The sequence below is a fragment of the Mus caroli genome, unplaced genomic scaffold (assembly GCF_978045245.1).
Source record: "Mus caroli unplaced genomic scaffold, Mus_caroli_1 scaffold_5, whole genome shotgun sequence".
In the NCBI taxonomy this organism is placed as follows: domain Eukaryota; kingdom Metazoa; phylum Chordata; class Mammalia; order Rodentia; family Muridae; genus Mus; species Mus caroli.
The window spans coordinates 67,455,660-67,481,733 of record NW_028227260.1 but is presented as its reverse complement, the minus strand read 5'-3'; the positions used below and the strand labels follow the sequence as shown (position 1 = coordinate 67,481,733).

The 26,074-nt window shown below is 48.4% G+C and overlaps 1 protein-coding gene and 1 pseudogene across 8 annotated transcripts; both read right to left on the bottom strand.

Moving 5' to 3' along the window:
- Positions 1 to 2,080: 2,080 nt before the first annotated feature.
- On the bottom strand, positions 2,081 to 25,899 carry Zmym3 (zinc finger MYM-type containing 3). Of its 8 annotated transcripts, none has more exons than XM_085838092.1 (25): positions 25,455 to 25,899; positions 24,862 to 24,911; positions 15,060 to 15,103; positions 14,687 to 14,759; positions 13,945 to 14,239; positions 13,539 to 13,716; positions 12,966 to 13,184; positions 12,526 to 12,676; positions 12,200 to 12,315; positions 11,951 to 12,037; positions 11,675 to 11,825; positions 11,234 to 11,406; positions 10,854 to 11,019; positions 10,120 to 10,217; positions 9,880 to 10,036; positions 9,587 to 9,699; positions 9,274 to 9,448; positions 8,956 to 9,102; positions 7,770 to 7,873; positions 7,321 to 7,489; positions 6,868 to 7,019; positions 6,191 to 6,305; positions 4,927 to 5,181; positions 3,610 to 3,724; positions 2,081 to 3,502 (listed from the first exon to the last, which is right to left on the bottom strand). In XM_085838092.1, exons 1-25 carry the CDS (start codon positions 25,595 to 25,597, stop codon positions 3,310 to 3,312), a joined length of 3,639 nt encoding a protein of 1,212 aa, XP_085694218.1. In that variant the 5' UTR covers positions 25,598 to 25,899; the 3' UTR covers positions 2,081 to 3,309. The 8 variants fall into 8 exon arrangements, with proteins under 8 accessions (XP_085694218.1, XP_085694219.1, XP_021008578.1 ...); XM_085838093.1 differs by having other exon boundaries at positions 14,687 to 14,753; XM_021152919.2 differs by lacking the exons at positions 24,862 to 24,911; positions 25,455 to 25,899 and adding exons at positions 16,027 to 16,706; positions 18,871 to 18,937.
- On the bottom strand, positions 21,797 to 22,065 carry LOC147004634 (signal recognition particle RNA; annotated as a pseudogene).
- Positions 25,900 to 26,074: the final 175 nt, after the last annotated feature.

The window sequence follows — 26,074 nt, the reverse complement described above, 5'->3', positions numbered from 1 at the left end:
CGGGATTAAAGGTGTGGCCCACCAAATTTAGGACCCTGAACATGTGCATACCATCCCCCCCTTCATGCGCGCGTGTGTGTGTGTGTGTGTGTGTGTGTGTGTGTGTGTGTACAACTTGTGGGAATCAATTCTCTCCTTCCACCCAGTGGCTTCCAGGGATCACACTCAGACTGTTAGGTCTTTTATCTAGCCAGCCAGCAGCCTACCCCATCCTTATCACTGAATTTCTAAATGCCTACTATATTCAGTAACATCATTATTTGCTCTTTGTATCAATTATTTTTCTCATGTCTTATTTTTCTTTCAAGACAAGGTCTTGCTTTGCACCACTGACTGACCTCAAACACAAAGCAATCCTCCTGCCTCAACCTCTTAAGTGCTGGGGCTTCAAGTGTGAGCCATCATACCTAGATCATATTCTTTTCCTCTCTCCTCTTTTACTTATTTTGGGGTGTGTGTGTGTGTGTGTGTGTGTGATTCAAGAAGGCAAGTTGAAGGAGACTGGGGACAACCTACCTGTGGAAGTCAGAAGAAATTTTTCGTGTGTAGGTTCTCTCCTTCCTTTTAGCAGAAAGCACCCTTTCTGGCTGAATCATCTTGCCAGCTCCATTTCCAAAGTCTTATTTGATCGTTTCAACAATTCTATGAGAAAACTCAGGCGGATCTTGGTCTGCTGGTGTGTGGACCTATAATCTCAACATTTAGGAGGCCGAGTCAGGGTGGTTGAGTTTGAGGCCAGCTTGTGCTGCATGGTGAAACTCAAACAAAAAGAAGAAAGAGAGAGAGAAAGAGAGAGAGAGAGAGAGAGAGAGAGAGAGAGATGGAAGAAAAAGGAAAAGAAAAAAGAACAATAACAAAAGCCAAAGGGCACTATGGACTCATTTTTTAAAAAGAGAATCTCAAGAAGGGAGATCTGCGCATGTTTTCCTGGCACAGCTAAAACTAGGAATTCAAGTCGGTGCTTTTGTTTTACAATGCCATGCTGCAAGACCCATCATGGCATTCAATGGAGTCCCAAACTCAGCATTTATTATTAGTCTCCTCCTATTCACAACAAAAAACATACTCCTTGGATCCATTTGCAGACTTCTAGGCCTTCCCCTTATCCTTTCATTGCTCTAGAGATCTTCTCCTTGAACAGATCCGAGCCTGCCACTCCCTAGTTGAAAAAAACAAAAAAAGCCCAGCTTTGTACTCCCACCTCGAAGCCTGTGGTTTCCCAATCTCTCTTATTTTGTCTTTGAGGCCTAGGCCAAATGATACCTCCCCAGTGAACTCTGAGCCTCACTCTAGCCTTAGTTTGTACTGATTATGTTTGTTGATCCACTAGACTGGGAGCCTACTGCATATAGGTAACAGGTTTAATCAATGTCTTTATTATTATTATTCTTTCAAAGCAGGGTTTCTCTGAGTAGCCCTTGGCTGTCCTGTAATTCACTCTGTACATCAGGCTGGTCTTAGACTCGAGCTCTGCCAGCTTGCCTCCTAAGTGCTAAAATTAAAGGTGTGTATCATCGCCACTCAGCAATGTCTTTTCTGAAATACATATGTAATCTAAGTTCTTAAATCTAAGTGCTCACTTTGGTTTTTTGTTGTTGTTGAGACAGAGTCTCATGTAGCCCCAGGCTGGTCTCAAACTTTCTACGTAACTAAAGATGACCTTGTAAGAATGCTGGTATAACAGACTTGCTCTCAGTTTTATGTGTTGCTAAGGAATGGATCCAGGCCTTTGTGCATGCTGAGCAAGCACTCTACCACTGAACTACATCTCCAGCCCCTGTCCCCATTTTGTGACAGGGTTTCACATAACCTAGGTTGGTTCTGAACCCCACATGTAGCCAAGGATGACTGAATTCCTGACTTCCTGCCTCCACCTCCCAACTACTGGGATTATAGACATAAGCAACTCTAGCTCAATAAATGGCTATTGAAAAATAATGTTTTCTGATGTATCTGAAAATGTATGAGAAGAGGCCAACGTTGTGATATTCATTGACTGAGGGAACACTAACCCTCAGGGATCCACAGTGGGTGCTCTTTCTCTTCTCTTCCACTCTCACCTCCCCCAGAGAAAGCAAAGAACAATTTTAACTCTTTATTTGAAACAATTCCAGAGACAAGTTAGTTGTGACAACAGTTTCTCACTACAACACAAGGGTGGGCATGGCTCACTGAAGGAACAGGCCAGGCACCTCAGTACAATATATACATTTTAACAGTGGCTAAACTGAGGACAGTTATAAAAACACAAAAAGAAGGCTGGGGAACAGCAAAGCCAACAGGGAAAGAACTGGGTGCTCCCTCTGACAGACACTAACCTTTCTGGGCCCACAAAGTTAAGATGGGGAAGAGAAGACAGTAGGCAGTAGGAACAGGACCCTGGCCCACAGCTCCTCACCTATCTTTTGACCACAAACCCCATCCTAGATGGCCTAGGACCCCATATTGTGGGCCTGGCTTTGATGGTAGGGGGTAGAACATTGGGGAACCCAGCCCCAGTCCAAGTGCGAAGGTCATTTTTACTTTGGGAGCTCTGTTCATGGAACTAAAGGGAGGCAGCTTACAGAGGGGCTAAGCATGTTGACACCACGGTTCACGCCACCTTAAGATGGCAGAGAGAGAGACAAACACATAAACCAAGGGGACAGGAATCATCTGCACAATAGGAGTCTGCTCTCCATACTGAGTCATTCTCTGCCTTTGAGGAAAAGAAAGTATTTGGAACCCTTGAGAAACTGTAGCACTGGGTGGTGCTGGAAGGGTCAGTCAGGTAAGGGATGTGGTAGTGCAGGGTGTCAACAATCACTTCTCTCAGGAGGGATAAGAGTGTCTGAGCTCTGTGCTTTAGGTAAATGGTCCCCTCACTTTCAGACCTCTCAGACAAGACCCTTTCACATGGTACAGGGAAAGAGGAGAGAGAGAGGATACAGGGCAGAGAAGGCAGCTGGGTTCTTCCCTAGGTCACACCTAGGAGCACAGGGCTTCACCTACATACATGTAGGTCAGAAAACGCAAAGCCAACAGGATCACCAGAGCTATCATCACTCCATCAGAGTCAGGCCCCAGCAGAAAGGGTTTCCATAAACAAAATGGGGTACCAGGTTCACACCCGTCACTGGGGGACTAGCCCCTGAGTACACTGGGGCCCCATGATTATCAAGTGGTATGAAAGAAGGTTAAAGGCAGGGGTTCCTGGGAAAGGCAGGGAAGGAGAGAATAGAAGAAGCCAGTTAGGGCCCTTCAGAATGGATAGCATTGGTTCCAGGACAGACACTGATGTGATAGATGGGTACAAGATACAACAGGGGTTCAGTCTAGGTCTTCTTCCCCAGGACGACCAAGTTCCTCATAAATCTCTCGCACAGCTAAAATGCGATTGAGCATGCTCTCCAACATGCTTCGGTCCATGGGAATCACAGAATACCAGAGAGGTGATTCGGCAATGCAGGAGCGCTCAGGTTGCAGATAGAACACATCATTTCGAGTCCGGAGGCTTTCAGGACTGGAAGAGTGGGGATGGGGATAGGAAGACAGACATCAGTAGTACCAAGGCAAAGCAGGCCTCTTAGGTCCACACGGTAAATCATTCTTACACACTCACCAACTCACCATTTTGAGAGATAGAACTCATAGAACTTGACGGGGCAGCGGAGGGGATTCATGCGATTCTCACGCTGCTCTAAGATAGTTTCATCTTCTCGCTTTCGTTTCCCAGGACCTGTGTCTATAGTGGGGAGAAATGACCCAGACTCATTAGAACACAGGCCCAATAAGCCACCTCCCAGAGCACAATCAAGGACACCGAGATAAGGCTGCAGGATCGCCAAATACAGCTTTATAACGAAATAAAGGGAGAACAGCAAAGGGCTGGGAGGGAGGGTAGCTAGGTGGAAGGTGGTTGCCAAGCATAGAAAAGGCTCTGGGTTCTACCTCTACTGTTACAAAAGAAACACCGAAGGAAAGGAGGGAGGGAGGGAAGGAAAGCAGAAGGAGTTCGCCTTTCCCCAGGTCTCTCTGTCCAAGTGTTTCCATTCACTCCCAAGGTTATCTATTAAAGGTGATCTTGGAAAGTAGACAAAATAATTGGTAAAACAGATTCTCAGAAGGTTGGGCTTGCCTTCCAAATGATGGCCACAATCTTTGTACATCAGGTCAAACAGAGGCCCACAGAAGGGACTTGGCGAATCACTCACAGACAGGTCAGAACTCCAGGGCCAAAGAGAATGGGAATCAAAATGTAGGATTTTTTTTCTTCCTCTGTACAGTTTTTATTCAATTGTTATTTTTGTGTGCATGTGTGAGTTTGTATTTGAGTTGTATGTGTGCACATGTGGAAGCCAGAGGTTGACATTTGGTGCCTTCCTCTATCCTCCCTCCATCATGTTGAGACCGTCTATCACTGAGCCTGGAGCTCACTAACTAGCTGGATGCTGAGCTCTGGGGAAGCTGCTTGCCTCCACCCTGCCTGCTCTAGCTCTAGCTTATAGGCCTAGGCCACCATGCCTAGGTTCACTTGGGTGCTAGGGATCCAAACTCGAGTGCTCACAGCTATGTGGCTCAGACATGTGTTTTACTGAGTCATGTTTCCAGTCCTCAGTATGCAAGTTTTGAATCATGAAAAGTTTTTTATTCACTCTCAACACTCCCTGATGACCAGAGACAGCTAACAGCTTACTCCCTGGATCACCCTCATCCTCTCAAAAGAAGGCAAGCAAATAAATTGCCTAGAAATGACAAAGGTGAGAAACAGGCAGGTAACTGCCCTCCAATTCGGAAGCAGCCAGCCAGTGTCTTAGCAGAAGGCTTGTTTACATCTTTCCTGCAAATGCAGAAGGAAGCTAGTGACCAAGCAGGGGTATGGTGGGGATGCCACGAAAAAGAACATAAAGTACAAAAAGCAAAGGAGGAGGAGAGGAGAGCTCATACCTCGCCCTTTCCTCTGTCGGACTGGGGCATAGTAGCGGATGCTCACCACCTTGGTGGTGCCCCGAGGCGTGGTACACTTGCGAGACTGCCGTACCACATTAGTGAAAGAGAGTTGCATGTGTTCCTCAGCTGTCTGCAGTCCAAAAAACTTAGTGTTGAAGAACATGAGGGTATTGAGGAGGACAAAGGGAGAATAAACACCCAGTTGCTTGCATTCCCAGAGGTGTTCTTCCTCCACACGGGAGAATACAGTATCTGTGATAGACAAAGAGAAAAAACAAACAGGGTCGGCTTCCCAAACCTGAGCTCCTAACATGCATACACTGAACTGTGGGCTTCTCACTGCATAGAAATCCTGGCACCTGACCTACATAGTAGGACTGGGAAATTTGAGCCTGGGGTTGTTGAGACAGGGTTTTTCTGTGTGACCTTGCCTGTCCTGGACCTGGGCACTTTTTATATACTTTGTCACTTCCATGCCACACTTCTCTGACCACCTCTAAGTTATATGCAGGTAGACATGAAGCTTACAATTCCCACATCTTGCTTTCTTTTTGATCAACTTATCACCGAAACCTCGACTATTTCTGGTCCCAGAGAGAAGTCTATAGATCTGAGTCTTTTTTTTTTTTTCTTTTTCTTTTTAAGAAAAGGTTCGCCCTAAGTAGCTCAGGCTAGCCTTGAACTTGAGACTTAAGATCTTGTCTCAGTCTCCTGAGTAGCTTGAACTATAGGCACAAAAACTATATGCTCCTAGATGAGATGAAGTCTTGACCCTCTCCTCACCTTCCTTTTTGGTGTTTCTATTAAAAAATAACAAAAACAAAAACAAAATAGGGTTTCCCTATGTAGCCCTGGCTAGTCTGGAACCCACTATGTAACTAGAATAGCCTCAAACTCAAAGAGATCCACCTGCCTCTGCCTCCCAAATGCTGGGATTAAGAGCATACACCACCAAGTCCAACTCATGTTCTTTTCTTTAAAAATGGCAGTATCTTAGTAGATAGTCCAGGCTGGCCAAGAACTCACAATTCTGCCTCAGCCTCCCTGGTGCTGGGATTCTAGGCATGCATCACCACAGTGGTTCTCCTCAAGGGCAAGGACTCTGGCTCCATTAGCCTGAAACCCTGAGGCATCCAGGTACATACTCCTCCCCTTAAACCCTTAGTGAGGAGTAACAGGCCAGCCAGTACAGGACTCTTGTGGCGGGTGTGTTGGAAGAAGGGAAGAGAGGGAGAAGGGATTGCTAAGTTCTGCCCCTTACTGTTGGGGAGGAGTGTGGGCTGCCAGGTACTCAGAGACTTGTTGAGTTCTTGAACGAAAGTCAAGTAGTAAAGGTCCGTGAAAATGTTCACCATTCGGTTATTTTCCAGCAAATACTAAAGAAAGAAAAACAGACATACATAAAGCTAGGCTGTAGGTCCTAGACTCCAGGACCTAGAGAAAAGAGCTCGATGACGAAAGCTGCAGTCATGGTCCTTGATGTCAACCAATTGCCTGAGTGGATAACCCAGTGTGCTTTCCCTCGGGTGTTTCTACATTGCTGATGTACGGAGGCTTTGCTGAAAGAGGCAGAGGCTTGGAGATGGTCCTCACAAGCTCAGATACCCTTATCAAGTCAGAACGGCTAACCTCTCCTAGGCAGAACTAAACACTACCTAACTACTCAGGGAACTCAGCCCTCACATCCTTCCTCAAAACACGATTCAAGGGTGACCTGGAGGATCAAGATAGAAATCAACAGTGATGCTTGAACAAGAGTCTTGGAATGAAGCTGCGGTTTTAGGAGGTCATTGGTGTCTATTTTTCATAGGGAATTTAAGCAAGCTGCCTAGTCAGGGTCAGAGACAAGGGAGAAGGAGGAACGGGTTAGAAACCGTTCCAGGAGAATTCTGCATACTGTGGGAAGTGAGAGGAGATCAGGTGGTGTGCAGGAGTTACCTGCTGAATGCCAAGACACAGGTAGTAGATACTGTCAGGTTCATATCGTTCACCATTGGGCCGAGTGATTTCTCTCACGAACTGGGCCAGACCATAGTTGAGCTCAGCAGCTGAACAGGCGAGAATATCCTCCTTGATACGCATGGGTTTGGCTGTAGTGGCATGCAGCAGAGGAGGACAGGGTTAAGAAAACTTCATTTGGAGACTTATACTAAGCTCCACCAACAACCCTTCAGTTATAACTAGCTCCTAAAAAAACAATGAATTACAAAAGTACTCCTCAGCCTTGGACTGAGACAGGATCTCCCTTTAGTCTACAACTGTTAGCTGTCTTTACTGGATGGGGAAGCCGTAAGTGACCATACCCTTATTACTCCTAGCTCTCATCAGCTGATCCTGGGTATAGACCCTTTTTCTTTCCCTCTCTGTGCCCTCTTCCTCCCAAGTACTTACGGCCAAAGCGTAGCTCATCACCTTTGCTGGTCTCTCCATTGGCGTATTTTGACTGTACCCAGCATTTCCAAGCATTGACACCGTATGAATAGTTGAGACCAGTACAACTAGGCTGGCTGCTCAGAGAGTCCCTGGAACAGCTTTCAGAAAGCATCAGCCTCTTTTGACCCTGGAAAGGAAGACAAAAGGAGAAAGGTGTTGAACCAAGGCCAGGGCACCATCAGGAATGGGAGCACTGGTATAAGAACAGAAAGTGTCCTTGGCAGAGAGCCCCAGAGTAACTTTGATGCTCTTGTTTACTGAGAGAAAGGCAAACTTTGGTGGCTAGGTCTCAGTATGTCTAGCGTCGGAGGAAGAAGGCCGGGGAAGGTCACATTAGGCTTTCTTTCGAGGCTCTGAAAGCAGCCCGTTTTCTTTTTGTGGATATAGTTAGTAACCCCAGTTCTCACCTTCCTCATGGCTCTAGGAAGGTCCTGTTCAGTAGATACATCCTCAGGCCCTACAAGGCCACAATCAAAGAGGAAGTCTACACTTGGGTTAATGTCCAAAGGATCTAATAGAAGGGGCAGAAAGAAGAAATTAACTTCTTTAGGTCTCAGCTTGGAAGTCCTCCTATCCCACCCTTGCTACTGGGTCATTCAAATCAAGAGGAACCACTTGCTTGGCCTCATTGAACTCCACAGGAACAGGTAAAGCGATATGAAAGATAGAGACACACCAGACACAAGCTACATATGGTGGCACAGGACTTTCTGGGCCACAGAATGAGTTCAAAGCCAACCTGGACAACTCAGACCCTCTCTCAAAATAAAAAGCAAAAAAAAAAAAAAAAAATAGGACTGGGATATAGCACAGTAGTAGAGCTTGCCTAACATACATAGGGCCCTATTTGATTCCTACAAACCCAAGCAATATGAAAATACTTAACATGACTCAACTGGACACATAAAAATGGTGACAGACAATGGGGACGAGGGAGACGGCTCAGGCGATAAAGTGCTTGCCTCGCCAGCATGAGGACCTGAGTTTGATGCCCTAACTAGCACACAGGAGAAGCCAGGCATGGTGGCATGAACTTGTAACTCCAGCATTGGAGAGACAAGGACAAGTGGAGCCCTGGGGCTTGCTGACTGGCCAGTCTAGCCTAGTTGGCAAGTTCCAGGGCAGTGAAGGAGACCCCATGTCAAGAAGAAGGTAGACAGTGCTTGAAGAATGGCACCAAGGTTTTCCTCTGGCCTCAAAATAGACCAGTACACCCATGAACATCCACACATACCCATATGCACACACCTTCACACACAACTAAAAGTAAAAAACAAAGGCTAAGGGATGTAGCTTAGCGTATACATGAAGCTCTGAGTTCAAACGCCAGTACCACAGAAAGCAGGAGTGTTAGTACCTAAAATCCAGGCAGGAGGATTAGAAATTCAAGGTCATCCTCAGCTACAGAGTAAATTGGAGGATAGCCTGAGCTATATGAGACTCTACCTCAAAAAAATGTAAGCAAAACAACAAGAAGAACATCCTGTCTTAATGAGTATGGTTTAAAGTCATACTCAGGGTCACAAGAAACACTCCTTCCCTAATGACACAAATGCAACCATACTCAGTGGGCCTGCCTTAAATCCTACTTACTCTTGGGGAAATCAGCCTCCAAGTCTTGTCCAGGCTCATCTAAGACATTAGCCATCTTAACAGCCATGGCCAGGACATCATCCCGAGCTGTCCCAAACAGGTCACAGTCTTCCAGAAGTCCCTCTGCACTCTGGTTGCTCACAAGATCTGGGAGGCAGAGAAGTCAGCTCAGTCACTGCAGCTCTTGTCCAATCCTCACACAGGCTTTCAGGGGCTTATCCCAGCTACGCCCACTCAGCACCAAGACCACACCCTCCACTTTCTTAGGCAGATGGGCTGTAAGCACTGTTTCCACCATTACCACAGTCTACTGCATACCACAAAGATCCGAGGAGGCCTTGTCTAACTCTTCGGCCTCTGCAATCATCTCTGCCATGGCCAGGATGTCAGCTTCCAAGGGGTTGGAAGGGATCTTCACCTTCAGCTCCTCAATGGTCTCCACGATCTTCTCTGTGCTCTCCAAGGTAGTGGGCAAGAACATGGGCACAGGCACCTGCAGGCACAAATCCCAACTAAACGGCAAGAATCGTACCAGTGGATAAGGATGCCAGTTTATGAGAAAGCCAGAGAGGATGGGCCTCAATCCTAGAAGGGTAAAGGAGGACGGGTCGGGAAGAGCAAGAACAATTACCGGGATAGGCATTGAGAAAGGCACCGGGACTTTCTGGCAGTATAGATGCATAGGCACTGGCACAAATATGGGCACTGGGATGGGCAGCACAATCACTTGTGGCTTCCACTCTTCTGCAGACAGGAAAAGTCTTGTTAGCACCCTTTCTAGGTGAGGAACATCTGACCTAGGACCTGATGCTCATCTGTTATCCCCAAAAGCTCTAAACGTATTCAGTAGCACAAAAACCAACCGAGAGCGAGCTGCCTAACGCAGGAATCCTGTTTGTGGAATAGAGGTATTGTGGTACCCACCTGTCTGACTTCCTTTGGACTTCATTTCCGCCTTGCAGGAGACACCCCGGTTCTGCATCAGCGGCTTACACATGGCAGCTTTGTTTTTGCGGGGTGTTGCCGGGGGCGGTGGGGGTGGAGGAGTGGGCACACTTGGAGTTGCTCTCTTCACAGGAGTCTACAGCATCAAAGGAGTGTTAGTTCTGTCCATCACAGTCCCCTCCTCTGAGATAACCCTCCCTTCTTGGCTTCTGTCCTGACCTTGCCCAAATTCCCGTTCTCGTCTGGGGTCCTCACTGTGTTGTTGTTTTCCACTTTGGTTTGAGAGGGTGTCTGGGGCTTTGACTCAGAAGACTGACCTGTGGAACCAAACAAAGAAATGCTCTTGCTGGAGGAACTAACTGTTCACCTCACCATTTTTTTTTTCTAGGAGCGTTTTCTGAAAGAGCACACTAAAGAGAAATAGGACGTCTAGGATTTCTCTTCCTTCCTACCCCAAGCCTAGTCTTCTCTGGGCCCCAGAAACAATAGCCAAGAGGATTCTCTTCTTCTGGCTACCAGAAAGAATGAAACACTACATTTAGAAGGCAATACCACCACCTCCTGCCCCTCACTTTATACCTTCTATTTAGACAGCCTTCAGGAGTTAAGTACAACGGCTGATGCACAAGGCTAACATTCTAGAAATGGTCTCGGTGTCATTCAAGATAAAGCTCCCACTGATACTTCCCTTTCTCTGGACACTAACCACATCCACTACAAGTCCCATCCTATCTGGGGACACCTTAAACTATACATCTGTACAGAGAACCAGTAGACTTCTCACTCCGAGAAGATTCAAACGAGAATACCTGGAAGAGCCCAAAAAGATAAAAGGAGCATAATACCAGGCACTCTGGCCAGGTAATTAATTGCAATCTGAGGAAGAAGGGGCTGAACTGAAAATTAGAAAAGCCCAGGCCAGTACTAGTAGTGTAACCCTGTCCCAGACTCACTGTTCAAGAGGCTTTCTGGCCCACTCTGGGTATCCAAGTTGGGTTGGTTCTGCTGGCTGTAGAAACGCAGCAGACACTGTTGGTTGCAGAAATGACGGATTTGCCCACGCCAGTGGATTGTTTCCAGCAGCTTCCCCTGGCGCTTACAGGCATGGCACCGGGCAGCCTGAGGGCATTGACAGAATGGTTAGACCTGCCTCTTGAAAATGTGCCGGACCCTCCTCTGTGATAAGCCACGTTCCTCTCTTTGGTGAGAGAGACTCGACCAGCTTAGAGATTGGAGAGGTCAGCTTTCTCTCCTTTGAGAGCTGGTGCTGATGTCAGTGGCACAGTTCATCCCCCTGCTGCCTTCTTTCTGCTGTGTTGTTGACTCTCCTTACCTTGCAGTACCATAACAGGTACTTGGTCTTACAGTCCTCGCTGCAGAAGTCCCAGGTGCTGCCATCCAGCTGCTCAGTGACGCCACGCTGGCAGGTTTGGGAACAGTAAGTACAGGTGATACAACATAAGCCTAGCTTCTTAGTAAAATCTTGCTTGTACAGCAGTACACAGCCTAGAAAGGAGAGAACAGGCAAGAGAGGCCAGAGACAGAGTTACTCACCGGTGTTAGACCCAGTCTCTCCAAAGTGCGACATCTGAAACCTCCTCAAAAGAGTCCGACACCTAAAGCCTTAGAATAAATGTGCTAGAGCATCCTGACGTAGCATAAATGTGGTAGAGCATCCTGACGAGGGCCTACTTTGCATCCTTGCTCCTTGCTCCGCTCTCCTCCCTGGTCATAGGAGACAGGGCCTCCCTTGGTGCCTAGCTCGCTCCCTTACCTTCACTGCAGAAGCTTTTCTCTACCCCACTGAACCGAAGCTTCTCGTGCAGGAGCTTTTCCTGCCGGCAGTGCTCGCACTGGGATACCACACCCCGAAGCCGCTTGAAGTCCTCACAGCAATCACGGCAGCAGAACTGGAAGACCTGGTCCTGAGGTGGAAACACAGGGCATGGAGGGCAGAGCTACCACATCTGCACCTGACAGGCACAACTTGAGACTTCTTCAAACACGTGGCAAGATGTAGGTGGGACGGGGGGGGGGGGGGGGATCTTACCTGCCACTCCAAGACCTCAGGCTTGCCACTGAAGAGGCTATGGCAGTAGTGACAGCTCAGGTGAATGCCCCCCTCAGGGCTAGTATGCTGGAGGGAAGGAAGACAGATAAGGGGGCAAGATGTGTGCAGTGCTGGGGGAGGGGGGGGGGGTCGGGCTTGCTCTTTGCTCTACCCAGGCCTACCTATCCCAGTTCTCCTACCCTTTCCCTGTTGCCACTCCCTTTATCCCTGGTCCAGGGCCTGGAGTACCTGGAACTTGGTCCAGCAGCTGGGGCTGCAGAACTGGTAGACTGTGCGATCAACTTTGTTGTAGTAACAAGGGTCAGAGAGGCTGCGGCGGCAGAAGCTGCAGGGTCGGGGAGGGCCTGGGGCATAGAAAGAAAGAGAGAAAGAGAGAGAAAAGAGGAAGAGAGAGCACATAGAAGGTGTAAGGTAGGGCAGAGATGGAATAGAAAGTCCACGGGAAGATGTGGCTGGGGCCGAGGTTGGGCAGCAGAAATTACTCTACAAGAGGGAAATATGGGAAGCAGAAGGAAGGCCAGCAGGGATCTCAGAGAAGAGGGCTTTGCACCTACCAGTGAGCCCTGCCTGCTTCACTTTGTAAGAAGTGGTACAGCACAGGGAACAGAACAAGCTGGTCTTGCCATTACGATCCACATGTGATAGCATCTCAAAGTTCTTACACAGGGTCTTGCACCAGACACATGGGTACACACGTGTGTTTTTCTGTGAGGATGGGGAAGGAGAGGCTGAGGCTGGGTTTGTCCCTTCACTTTTATTTTTAAAATTTTTTAAACATGAAATAGTTCAGGCATACAAAAAAGTATAATGATGATATAACAAAGACCTGTGTGTCCACCAGCCAGCTTCAAAAATAAAACATAACAGATACAATTGAAACCCCCTTTATTTGTTTTATTTTTCCCAGCCCTCGACCCTTCAGGCACCTTTATTTATCACCCAAGAACCACACCCCCTTCCATAGCCCTCTAATGCACTACTCCCTCGGCCCCACCTTCTTGTATGCCCCCAAGCACGTTGTGTTGCAAAACCGCTTTTGTTGACCATCATGAAACAGGAGCTCTGGGCCAAGGCCCCCAGGCCTGGCATAGATGTAAGCCCCACACTGGTCACAACAGTTGGTTTTCAGTCCCTTGTTGGCTCGGAATTTGGAGAAGCAAGAATCGCTGCAGAGTCGGTGTACCACGCTGCCATTGCTGACCTCATGAAGAACCTGCCACACATATATATACACACCCTGAGCTGAGGCCAGGCCACCACCGCCCACCCCAATCAATGCAAGGACCGGACTCCCACCTCACCCTAGACCTTTACAGCAGACAATGGGCCTAGGACCCCCCAACCTGTGCTTCAGGCTGTAGACTTGATGACGAGATCCTGGGAGGTAAGGAGGTTAGCTGCATACATCTGGGAGAAGCTCTAGCCTTGACTTTGCTCCCTCACATTAGCTATCTTTTCCTCCCAAATCCCTTTCTCCCAGGGTTCAGCCCCTGCAGCTCAAGAACCAGAGGGGCGGGTGGGTCAGAGCCAGCAGGCTCCTAAGTTAGCCTGTGGTGAGTACCCTCACCTCTCCAGTCTTCTGGCATATGCTGCAGCGAGTGGCATCGGCAGGATCCCCAGACTGGGGGATTGGACGCTGCTGCTGGGCCTCATAGAGAGAGAGACAGACAGATGTGCAGAACTCATGGAAGGAGCCTCCTGGACCAGTCTGTACCACAACTGAGTCCTTGGTGTTCCAGATCTCCCTGGAGGTGGGAACAGGTTTCAGTAATCCAGGACCACCCTCTTATTCCAGCAGTAACCCCTGCACTCCCTAGGATTCCTACTGATGACCACAGACTCAAATACTCTAACCACTTCCTTAAAATTAACCCTATCATCTCCATCCTGCTTGGTTTTGCCAACATAATCTCTCTCACCCATAACTCCCTCCCCTAGTCCCTGCCCCCGCCCACCCTAAGATCTGAACGCACTTCTTGCAGAAGGTACAGGTCTTTCTGCCCAAGGGCTTCTTGGAGTAAGTAGTGAGACAAGATGAAGAACAGAAGAGCTGAGGCAACCCCTTGCGCTGATAGGCCGTCTGCCCCTTCTGCAGTGGTGTCCGGCAATGTGCACAAGACATCTTGGTGCCCATTGAAGAGCGCCCAGCCCTTTGTGCCATACTTGAGCGCAGGGACATGCGAGGAGAGCGCCGGGGCCGGAATGGCACAAAGTCCTCATCATTGGGGTCATCTACCATGGCATCAGAATCCTCATCTGACACTGGAACTGTGGGAGTAGGCGGGGCAGTGAGAAAAGACCACCAGAACAGATCTCCAGCCATTTGATGGTCAGATCCATAGTAAGTTCAAATACTGATCCTGGGATCTCTGGTACTCCCCTCTTGTTCTGGCCCTTATACTTCCTCTCCCATTACACTGGATCTTAAACTACTCATGGTTTTTCTACAATATTCAGGAGAGGAAGGGAGGTTCTAAGAGAGAAGACTGGGGACAGGGACAGTATAGTTGAAACTTACTATTCTTACTGTTCTTCTTTTCAATTTTCCCCCACTACCTCTTGGTTCCCATGCCAACCCACAGCAGAGACAGGCACTTCTCTTTCTACAGAGAGGAACTACAGGGGCCAGAAGACCCATGCCCTGTCCTAATCCCACCTTCAAGCTCTTCTGTGTACCCGGAATTCCCAGGTCCCGCTTCCTCCAATCCTACTTACTGCTCTCAGTGGAGTCCACAACCTCAGGCTTTGGAGGTTCTGCTCTTCTAACGCGCTCGCTTCTCTTCTGTACCTTGGAAAGAGGGGTGGGGGTGGGGGGAAGCTGACACTAGTGGCAGGCTAACTGGAGTTCAAGGTTTGGGGTAGGGACAGGAGATGGAAGGTGAGGTGAGAGACTTGGGACCCTTGGCCCAGCCCTAAAGAGAAGGGAAAATGGGGAGCTGGACTTCATTCTAAGAATCAGTAAACACAGGAGTTCCTCCCTTCTCTGATTCTGACAGCACCCCCCAACATCTGGGAGGAAAAATGAGGGTTCTCTCCTTCTTAGAGCTATAGGGGGAACTAGACTCTTTCCAATCCCCTCCCCCCTCACCCTCTCAGGCGGCTTCTCAATCTCCTTCCCAGTCAGGCCATCTCCTGCAAAGGAAGCAAGAAGGTAGCCTAAGTCTTGAACCTGTCCAGGGCAGGCCCCCACCTCCATTCCTGGGGAACAATTTACTCCAAATTGAATGGGGAAACTCGAGTGCCTGTGGCTTCTAACCCTTTCAGGGTTACCTCAGACTTGGTACTATGGTGAAAATGGGGAGGGTATGTGTGCAGCTATTCTCCATGAGATAAAATGCATTCTCTTACCCCTCCAATCATTTCTGTCCCACTGTGCATGAAGAATTTATATTTTACCAACAAAACCAAATGTAACCACTTAAAAGGAGCAAGAAGGGGAAAGCCCATCAATGTATGGGTAGGTCCCTCTGGACTTTGGTGAGATATAAAATATATCAGTTTACCTATCTGAAGACCCTTATCACAGGCTAGAGGAGATAAAGCACTAGGTAGATTCAGGGAGAAACTAGAGCTTCAAGTCTAGATCGCCCCTCCCTTATCAGAGATGCAATCTTAGATCCTGCCTCTCTACCATTACCCTGAAATCAGTATGCTGTTAGGGGGCTTCAGAGAGGAGTTACCATCCATCAATCCCAGAAACTCCACTCCTATTTAGAATCAAACAGCTGGAAAAATCGTAGAGCCTAGAAGCCTGCTATTTTCCTTCAAACCCTGAAGGAAGGACCCTGGTACTATTGGGGCTATGAGAAAGGGAACCTCTGCCATCCAATCCATTCCCTCACACTACCCCATTTATCCTGAGCAGCCCCTCCATGCCTCCCACCCCTGTTTTCCACAATCTTCACCACACCCCACTCCTCCTTCAGCACACAGAGCCCTGCTCTAATCTTCCCAGCCTCCTGTCCCCTCCTCCTCCACTTCTCAAAGCACACAGCCACCCTCCTCACCACCACCCTTTCTTTCCCCAGGCCCCTCCAAACGGTTAGGCGACCTACCTGGCAACGAAGGATGTGCAGTAGGGGTACGTACCCCAGGTTTGCTCTGAGAACTGTTGATGCCATCCCCCAGAGTCTCTCCCACTGAAGGGCTAGGGGGTGCATTGGGGCTCTGTGGCTGCCCTTGGGTATGCTCCTCCTCCTGCCCAGGGGAGCCCCTTCTCCTTGTAGCTAAGGGGGGTATCTCCTCTTCAATATGAGGAGACTCCAGGATTATTGGAGAATCTGGAGCCAAAGGTTCTAGTAGCCCCTCAGGTGAAGGGGGACTAGCCCCAGCCCCTGGATCAGGTGGCATCACCTCAGGGGTTTGACACCCTGGTCCAGGCTCTAGGGTCTGCTCCCCCGAATCCCATGCAAGGGTCCCCTCAGGACCATGGTCCACCTCTGGGGGAGAAGGGGCTTTATAGAGTAGCCCCCCCAGCCCCAGTAGCTCAGTGGCTCCATCCAGAACTCCTCCAGGGTCCTTCTCCAGGCCAGAAGGGGTATCAAGCAGGTCCAGGGCTCCAGAGGATGGAGAGGGACCTGGGGGAGCCCATCCTCGACTTGGGGCAGTCTGAGATTCCAGCAGATCCTCTCCAAATTCCATGTCTACTGGAAGGTCTCCAGCCAGGGGCTTCTCTGGCAGGGTCAATGGGTCAAATGGACTGGGGAAATCACTGGGGTCCATGGCTGGGTATGGGCTGCAGATCGGAAGAAGGGGCAGTAGAGGTGGTCTTAGCCTGAATTTCTTATGTCGGCTGTGGGACACACCCCGTCCGTCATCCACTTGGATTTCTCATTAGCAGCCGCCCCCCACAGCCGATAGGCATTTCCACAGGCTTCAGGCTCAATGTCCACTCCCCCCCCCAATACAGCGCCCTCTGTGGGGAGTGGCGTTCCCTGCCCTGGCCCCGTGCCCACACTCGCCAGGCAGTTGGTCTCTAACCCGCCCGACACCCCCCACGGAGACTCGTAGCTCCTTCCTCCCTACCTCTCACACACCCCCCACCTCAGACTCAACGCCCCCTCACATTTTCCCGTGCCTGCCGCTGCCAGAAACCTTTCCCGCTCCGGCGACCTCAGCCCCTGGTCCCTTCTCACTCCCCCCAAAAGCCCCCCAGGTCTCCAGTCTCTCCCCATCCTCTCCAGCCCCAGCGCCCCTCCCCGCGGAGCCCCGTCCTCTCTCAGCCCTTCCCCGCCCCCACAAACTGCTCTTCCTAACCGTCTCCCCCCCGCTCGGTTACCTTTCAGGGTGGACCACTTCCTCAGCCCCGTCCCCCCTTTCCTATTGCACCTCTAGTCCTTCCCTTCTCCTGTTGCCCACCCCCCACCTCAGGCATTTACAGGAAGACATTTTGGAGCTACGATTCCTGCTCAAACCCCCCTCCCAGCTACTGCGAGATCCCGCCTGCAGGTTCGGTTCGGCTTGAACAGACCCGACCCCTACCTGAGGCAGGGTTAGAGTAACCGCTACAAGCCTAGAACTGCAGACAGCAACGGCCCCGCGCTCCTTCTCCACCTCCCTCCCTAGCAGCCGGGACAGGGGTCGCGGCCCCTTTAAATGGCAGCGCCGCTTGCAGCGCTGAGCGCTCTGCACCAGGCAGGCGGGCGGTGCCAGCGACCAATCCCATTGGCTGGCTGGAGGAGGGGGCTCGCGAGACAGCGCCGGCCCCCGGCGCGAGACTCCCAGCCCAGTGGCCGCCTGGAAATTGCGGAGTGGAGTGCCGTCACTGGGGATGGAGCGTGAGCCCCCGCCCGGGGCCCCGTTAGTTGAGGAAAAGATAGCCTCTGGAGCTTTGGAGCCCGCCCCCGAGGAAGGCGGCGCCCCCTCTCCACCGAAGGGCCTAGTACACTAAATACACACAAAAAGGAAGAAAAACCCCACATCTACGCACCTGCTTTCCTTACCTGGCTCAAGAGTCTGGCCCCGTCACACCCGTGCCCGCCCTATCTCCAGAGCCCACTCTACCCGTGATCCCCTCCTCTCATTCAAATGGTTCCCGGTCCCCTCCCCCTCCCCGTGGCTCTCCGCTTCCCACTCGTGTTCCCCCCCGCGTCCCCCCTCAGCACTCCCTACCTACGCCATGCAGCAGACGCCTGCCAAGATTACCCTCCCCCATCCCCACCTCTCCGGGGCCCGCCCCCCGGGCGACTGTTGGGGTAGTGACAGCGGAGAATGGGGGAGGCAAAGACCCAACCCTCAAGTGCCCCTCCTCCCCTTGTCTGCAACCTCAGCCCCCCCCTTCCAACCTGTCTAAGAGTCATAGTTATGGGGTGTCTTAAGCTTACCCTTGCCAGTTAAATGGTTCTAGCTTAGTGACAACGCCTATGCAGTAACGGTTACTGCCTGGTGACCCCCCCAAAGCAGGTTCTGCAAGGCTACACCCCCGTCTCCCTCCATGGCCTTCGGTTAAGTTCTGGGATCATTGCACTGAATCCTCCTGTAGGAGCCTGAATTTTCTCTTGAATAGTTTTGGTCATCAGAAGCCCCCCACCCACCCATCCACTTGCACACACACACACACACACACACACACACACACACACACACACACAGAGAGACACACACAAACACTGTCCTTCCCTTTCCCCTCTTTTTCTGTTCTTGTAGGTCTCTCCCTCACAGTCTCTCTGCGTCTCTGCCTCCTGAGAGCACTCAAACACAGCCTCCAGGGATCGTACTAGATGGTGGGCGTGGCTGTGATTAAGGCTTGAGAAGTAGGGTAGGGGTAGGGGTCACTAATACTAGGTCTACTGACTTAAAAGAATAGGTGGCAGTGTTCATTCTCAGGCCTCATGACAGAACACTTCACAATCCCTCTCTCCACATTCCCAGGATAGTTCTAAGGGCTGCACAGCACTTACCCGACTTCAATACTAGAAACTCAGGCAAGAAGCGGCCAGTGTTGTCCATTGCTCCTCTAACGTGCTTCTGACCTTTCCTCCTTCCCATAGAAAGCCTGCCCACCCTTGTCCTTGGGAATCTTACCCATATTTTAACAGAAGCCTTGTTTTTCCTTCCGCCTACCCCCCCTCAGCCTTGAGGTTGTCTTTGCTCTCTCCTACATCAGAGATAAATGTAATTTTTTTTTCCGGTGTAGATTGCCTAAATCCGGCTTTCTGTATCTTAATCAGTATGCTCTGTAGCCATCTCCCACTTTCTGCCTTTTTCTGTTTCTACTGTTTCTTTGTATTTTCTGTTTCTTCCTGGCCCCTTGGCTGTTCTGGGGGTAGAATGTCTAATTTGGTGGCAGATCACGAATTTTCAAGTGGAGTGAAGAGCATCTAAGAGGGAGGGGTGACTTCTGCTCTGGCACGGTGGTCTGGTATTCCAGCACTTAGAAGGCTGTATCAGGATTATGACCATGAGAAAAGCCTGGGCTACATAGTGAAACACCTGTCTCAAAACTAAAAACTGGGTGTGGTGGTGTGCAGGGAACCTGAGTCGAGAAGATTCCCTGCGGTGTGAAGACAGCCTGGACTACATAGCAAGACCCTGTTTCAAAAGAACAAATGCAAGCTAAAACAAAACTTCAGTCACACTAAACAACAACTAGGGGCAGTGAGACATGCAGCAGGGAAAGGCCTTTGCTGCCAAGTCTAAGGACCCAGATAATAGGAGAGAACCTAGGCCTGCAAGTTGTCCTCTGACCAGCACACCTGTGATGTAGCATGCATGCATACACAGGCACACAAAATAGGAAGTATGTTTTTTAAACTAATGACAAGGAGCACAGGATTTTACAATAGTACTATCACTCTGCATGATATTATAATGGTAGACACATTATTCAAATACAATGTAAACTACTAAGAGTAAGTGCTAATATAAACCACGGACTTTGGTTAGTAATGATGCATCCCTGCCCATTCATGGATTGAAACAAATGTACCTATCTTGTCCTGGATGTTGATAATAGGCAAGGCTATGAGTGTGTGGGGACATGGATATACAGGAAAGCTCTCTCTCCATAATTTTACTATGAAACTAAAACTCTATCCGCACCCACGCACACCCCAAATCTTTGATTAGTTGGTTTTGGGTGAGATTTTGTTCTTTGTTTGTTTGGTGTTTTATTTCCTGTTTTGGGTACGGGTCTTAATGCCCCAGTGTGGTAGTTTTGAAGTTGCTGTGTAACTCAGGCTGGCCTAGAACCCCCTTTGTAGCCAAGGATGACTTTTAACTTTTGATCTTCTTGCCTCCACCTAGTGCTACAGGCATGTGTCAGAATGCCTATATTATGCCATGCTGGGGAACAATCCCAGGGCTTTGTGAATAGGAGGTAAGTACTTGACCAACTAAGTTACATACCTAGCCCAGTATATTCTTTCTTTCTTCCTTTCTTTCTTTCTTTTTCTTTTTTTTTTTTTGCAGTGCTGGAGCTTAAGACTGAGCCTTACACATGCTCGTGCTACATAACTGAGCTGCATGCCCTCATTTTATTTATATGTTTTTTCAGATTACAAAAGTATAAATATGTCAGTCATGGAAACACAGGTCTGTAATCTTAGTACTTAGGGGGCTGACAGATTACTGAGTTCAAGGCCAGCCTAGACTACATATTAAGAGAATTTCTCAGCCAGACCTCTTAGTATATATGATAAACTAGGCTACTAGGAGATTGAAACAGAAGGATGGAAAACTCAAGGCCTGTCTGGGCTATAGAGTTAAATTCAAGGCTGGTGGTATTTGCAGTTAGTCCCAGTGCCTAGGGTGGGAGGGGTAGATTTCTTTGAGTTCAAGGCCAGTCTAGTATACATATTGAGTTCTAGGCCAGCCTAGGCTACATAGTGAGACCCCATCTCAAAGAAGGAGGGAACTGTTTCAAAAGACAAAAAGAGGATTGGGGATAGAATTCAGTTCTAGAGCATAAGTTCTTGGGTCAGTCCCCAGTGCTGCTGGGAGTGAAGACTCACAACATCACTAAAAGAGATAGGCAAACCCCCGAGTTCAAGACTAGCTTGGTCTGGAGGGAGTTCCATGACAGCCAGAGATACCTAGAGATACATTATCTCAAAAGCCACAAAACATACACACACACACACACCCCTCCAGTCCTGCAAATAAATACTGTGCCTTATCTGTCTGTCTACCTGTCTATCTGCCTATCTATCTATAAATGTTTCCTCATTCACTGTAAAGATTTTGGAAATCACAGAAAGCCTTAAGAAAGCAAGAGAGCTGGGCAGCAGTAGTATGCGCCTTTAATCCCAGCACTTGGGAGGCAGAGGCAGGGGATTCTCTGGGTTTGAGGACAGCCTGATCTACAGAGTGAGTCACATGGCAGAAGGAGAGTACTGACTTCTTTCTGCATGTTGTCCTCTGGCACTTGTGTGTGCACCCCCTTATTCACCACACACAAATAAAATGTAAAAGATTTTTAAATGTCATAATGACAACCACTTAAAGATAAACACTTCCCTTTTATTGCATTTTAGCAATGGCTATCAAATGTAGTGACCTTGCATGTGAGAAGTACTTGCTCTGCGATAAACTACCTTAGGCACTTTTCTGTTGTTTGGTTTGAGGCACTTCTCACTATGTAGCTCTGTTGGCCTGGGATTAAAGGCGTGTGCCACCACACCCGGCTCTAGATTTATTGATATGTGGGTGAACATGCGGCTGTGTGTGTGTGTGTGTGTGTGTGTGTGTCTGTGTGTATGGTGACCTAGGGTCTTGCTATGTAGCTCAGGCTGGCCTCATACTCTTTTTTTTTCTTAAACATTTATGTTTAAAAGAATTCTTCCCCGAGGGTGGTGGCACACGCCTTTAATCCTAGCACTCGGGAGGCAGAGGCAGGCAGATTTCTGAGTTCGAGGCCAGCCTGGTCTACAAAGTGAGTTCCAGGACAGCCAGGGCTAAACAGAGAAACCCTGTCTCAACCCCCCCCCCAAATTCTTAATTTTATTTTTTGTTTGTTTGTTTTTGTTTTTCGAGACAGGGTTTCTCTCTGTAGTCCTGGAACTCACTCTGTAGACCAGGCTGGCCTCGAACTCAGAAATCCGCCTGCCTCTGCCTCCCGAGTGCTGGGATTAAAGGCGTGCGCCACCACACCCGGCTTAATTTTATATTACATCAGTCGCCTGCATGTATAAATGTGTACGACCTTCATACAGTGCTTGAAGACACCAGAGGGAACATAAGATACCCTTGGAACTAGAGTTACAGATGGTTGTGACCATAACATGGATGCTGGGACTCAAATCCAGGTCCTCTTCAAGAGCAACCAGTGCTCTTAACCACTGAACTATGTCTCTAGCCACAATACTAATTTGTGTGTGTGTGTGTGGGGGGCATTCATATGCCACTGTGTCTACAGGACAACTTGTGGGAGTCTAGTCTCATTTCATGTCAGTCTAGGAATCAAACTCAGATTAAAAGACTTGACAGCAGGTGTCTTTACTCACTACTCTGTGGTCTCAAACTCTTGGCCTCTCTAGTGCTGGAATTAGGTCTATACAAAGACCCAGCAATATGTGGTTAAAGTTAAACTAATTAAAATGAACTAGAAACTGAATGTGGTGGTGCAGGTCAAACCAGGAGGATGAAGAGATTGAAGCTATACAAGTGAGGTTGTGTCTCACCCCCACCTTTCAAATAGAAAAGGACTTCTAGTAGGTGAGACAGCTAAATGACTAAGGGGACACTGCCTATAGGCTCAGGTACTCAGGAGACTGAGGCAAGAGGGACTAGGGTCCAACATGTGTGACATAACCTGTCTTTTCTTAAAAATAATTCTATGGGGCTGGAGAGATGGCTCAGCGGTTAAGAGCACTGACTGCTCTTCCAAAGATCATGGGTTCAATTCCCAGCAATAACATGGTGGCTCACAACCATCTGTAATGAGACCTGACGCCCTCTTGTGGTGTCTGAAGACAGCTACAGTGTACTCACATATAATAATAAACAAATCTTTAAAAAAAAATAATTCTATGGTTGGAGGATAACTCAGTGGTCTCAGTGGTGAAGAGAACTTCCTGTTCTTCTAAAGGACCCAAGTTTGGTTCCTAACACCCAAATTGGGCAGCTGTAACTCTGTGTGGCACATTCCACACACAATAATAAATACATTTCTAATACATTTATGTGTATGTATGTATGTATATATATATACACATAAGTACACTGGAAGAGGGTGTCAGATCTTATTACAGATGGTTGTGAGCCACCATGTGGCTTCTGGGATTTGAACTCAGGACCTCTGGAAGTGCAGTCAGTGCTTTTAACCGCTGAGCCATCTCTCCAGCCCCTCCTCAGCCTCCCAACTTTGCTAGTTTTGTTTGTCTGTTTTGAGATAAGGATTCTCAGTATAGTCCTGGCTGTTCTAGAACTCCATCTGTAAGCCAGGCTGACCTTGAACTCAGAGATCTGCCTATTTCTGCTTCCCAAGTACTAGGATTAGAGGTATTCACCATTGCTAAAGTTTTAAAAAAATATTTATTTTATTGAAGCATGTGTGTGCATACTTGAGCATGTATCTGAGGTTGTTTGTTTTTTTCTTTTATTATTATTAATCATTCCATTAGTTTACATCTCAAATGATATCCAACTTCCTGGTTACCCCCTCCACCAACCCACCATCCCACATCTGCCTTCCCCCTCTCTTTTATGAGGGTCCTCCCCTACCCACCCACACTCTCCCTGCCACACCACTCCAGCTTCCCCCTACTCTGGGGCATCAAGCCTCCCTGGAACCAAGGGCCTCCCATCCTCTGCTACATATGTATCTGGAGCCAAAGATCCCTTTAGGTACACTCCTTGGTTGGTGGTCTAGTCTGGTTGGTTTGTTTTTTAAGGCAGGGTTTCTCTGTAGGTCCTGACTGTTCTGGAACTCACTCTGAGACTAGGCTGGCCTCAAACTGAGAAACTGTCTACCTCTGCCTCCCAAGTGTTGGGATTAAAGACATACATACACCACAACTGGGTTATGCCTGAATATATGTATGCTCTGGATCACAAGCCTGCAGGAGCCTGAGGAGGTCAGAAGAGGTGTTAGATGCCTTGAAACTAGTTACAAATAGTTGTGAACTGCCATGTGTCTGCTAGGAATGTAAGCAGGTCCTCTGCAAAAGCAGTATGTGCTCTTAACTCGTAAGCCATCTTTCCAGGCCCATGTTACTATTTTTTCCAAGAAAATCATTGCATACAAAAAGTCACAAGTGGGGCTTCAGGGATAGCTCAGAGGTTAAGAGCACTGGACCTAGGTTGGATTCCCAAACCTGCATGGTGGCTATCTGTAACTCCAGTTCTAGGGATCCACCATTGCCTTCTGTCCTCCTTAGGCACTACATGCACTTACATACATGCCGACAAAGTACACACATAACACAAAATAAATATTAAAACAGTCCATGGCGCCGGGCGGTGGTGGCGCACGCCTTTAATCCCAGCACTTGGGAGGCAGAGGCAGGCGGATTTCTGAGTTCGAGGCCAGCCTGGTCTACAAAGTGAGTTCCAGGACAGCCAGGGCTATACAGAGAAACCCTGTCTCGAAAAACCAAAAAAAAAAAAAAAAAAAAAAACCAGTCCATGGCTGTTTTGGCGTCTGTGGACCACATGCATGTATTACCATCAGAAGCCAGAAGAGGGCGTCAGATCTCCTGGAAAATGGAGTCCCAGCCAGCCACCAATGGGAGCTGGGGTAGGTACCCTAGTCCTCTGGAAGAACAGTCAGCACTCTTAACTGCTGAACCATTTCTCCAGTCCCCATTAAATATTTTTTGAAAACAGAAAGGGTCGTGGTTTAGAAAGTATTCATCTTTTAAATCATGTATACATATACATGTATGTGTGATTTTGTTGTTATTGTTTTGTGTTGAGACAGAGTCTTAGGTACTGGATACCTTGCTACTCACTGTGTAGTCCAGGGTGGCCTTCTGGGCAAGGAGGCTCCTTTCTCAGCCTCCTGAGTGCAGAAGTTAAAGGCTTAATCATTTCTGTTTGATTGTGACAGTCATACATAGTAAACAGCTGTCATAATTGGATAGTGGGTATAGGAGATCAGTAGTAGGGCTGAAACGTCATACTGAAGGGCATTATCTGATCCTGATCCCCCCATTTTCTTTTTTCATAATAATGTGCTATTTTATCTCAAAGAATTTGGGAACCATTGGGATAAATATACCCACTATAGTAACTTGTAGCCATATGTTGATGCACACGCACACGCAAACGGAGTGGATTGGGTAGAATATAGCTAGTCTCTACTACTGTATTGAATGGTGCCACAGAACCTTCCCAACATTGTAAGAGGCTTATTAGACAGCACAGTTCTATATCATTGTAGCCCCATACAAAGTATAGGTAGTGCCTATTGAGATAATCTGCCATCCGGAGTATGAATTAATTACTGAGGATTAACTACTGGTGCCTATCAATTGAACCTTGTAATCCTTGGTTAACCGCCTGGGAGAGCTAGGCATTATGGAATAACGAAGGTTATTATTACCTGATAGGCCTCCTATGGGATAAAGAGTAGGTCTGATGTGAAGACCTCCAACATACTGGTTCAGGCACCGCCGACCAACCTGTTGAGTCTCTCTGCGACAGGAACCTTAGTCTGTTTGGCCTATCGGGTTCTCTGGTTACCATGGAAATGGTGCTAGTCACAGTTCTGGGTAATCACTGAGCTTAAAGTGTCAAAATCGTTTGCCCTCCTGCCTGTTTCTACAATCATGTCCATTTCAGTTACACTTCCCAAACATACCCAGCACTGAGAAAGGAAACTAAAACTGTATAGGGTGTCAGGGTAGACGCTTTGAGGAAGTGTGAAAAAAAGAAACATGGCGGGGCACATTTTTTTTTTCAGTAGCAAACGGCTAGCTCTACCACATAGAATACAATGACATTGTTACTCTTAATTTTGCACAGGCGCAGTGCATAAATTCTCAGCGCACGCCTACGTGCACATTTTCCCCCCTTTTCGCTCAGATCTTCCTCTCGCACAAGTTCTCTCCTCTCCACCTCCCACCGCTAGGTTTTCAGTCCTTCCGTAGGGCCGGGTGAGCCTCTCCTTCCGACCCCCTACCTTCCACTGCTGGCTCCCCCTCCCCCTTCCTTTTCCGTCTT

What these genes read in the sequence shown, in the direction of transcription:
- Zmym3 (XM_021152919.2), bottom strand. Translation starts at nt 16,693, where the DNA reads ATGGACCCCAGTGATTTCCCCAGTCCATTTGACCCATTGACCCTGCCA. An exon ending in TGCACATCCTTCGTTGCCAG is followed by an intron (nt 15,104 to 16,026) that starts GTAGGTCGCCTA and finishes CTTCCTTTGCAG; the next exon opens with GAGATGGCCTGACTGGGAAG. An exon ending in CTTTCTCAATGCCTATCCCG is followed by an intron (nt 9,449 to 9,586) that starts GTAATTGTTCTT and finishes TTGTGCCTGCAG; the next exon opens with GTGCCTGTGCCCATGTTCTT.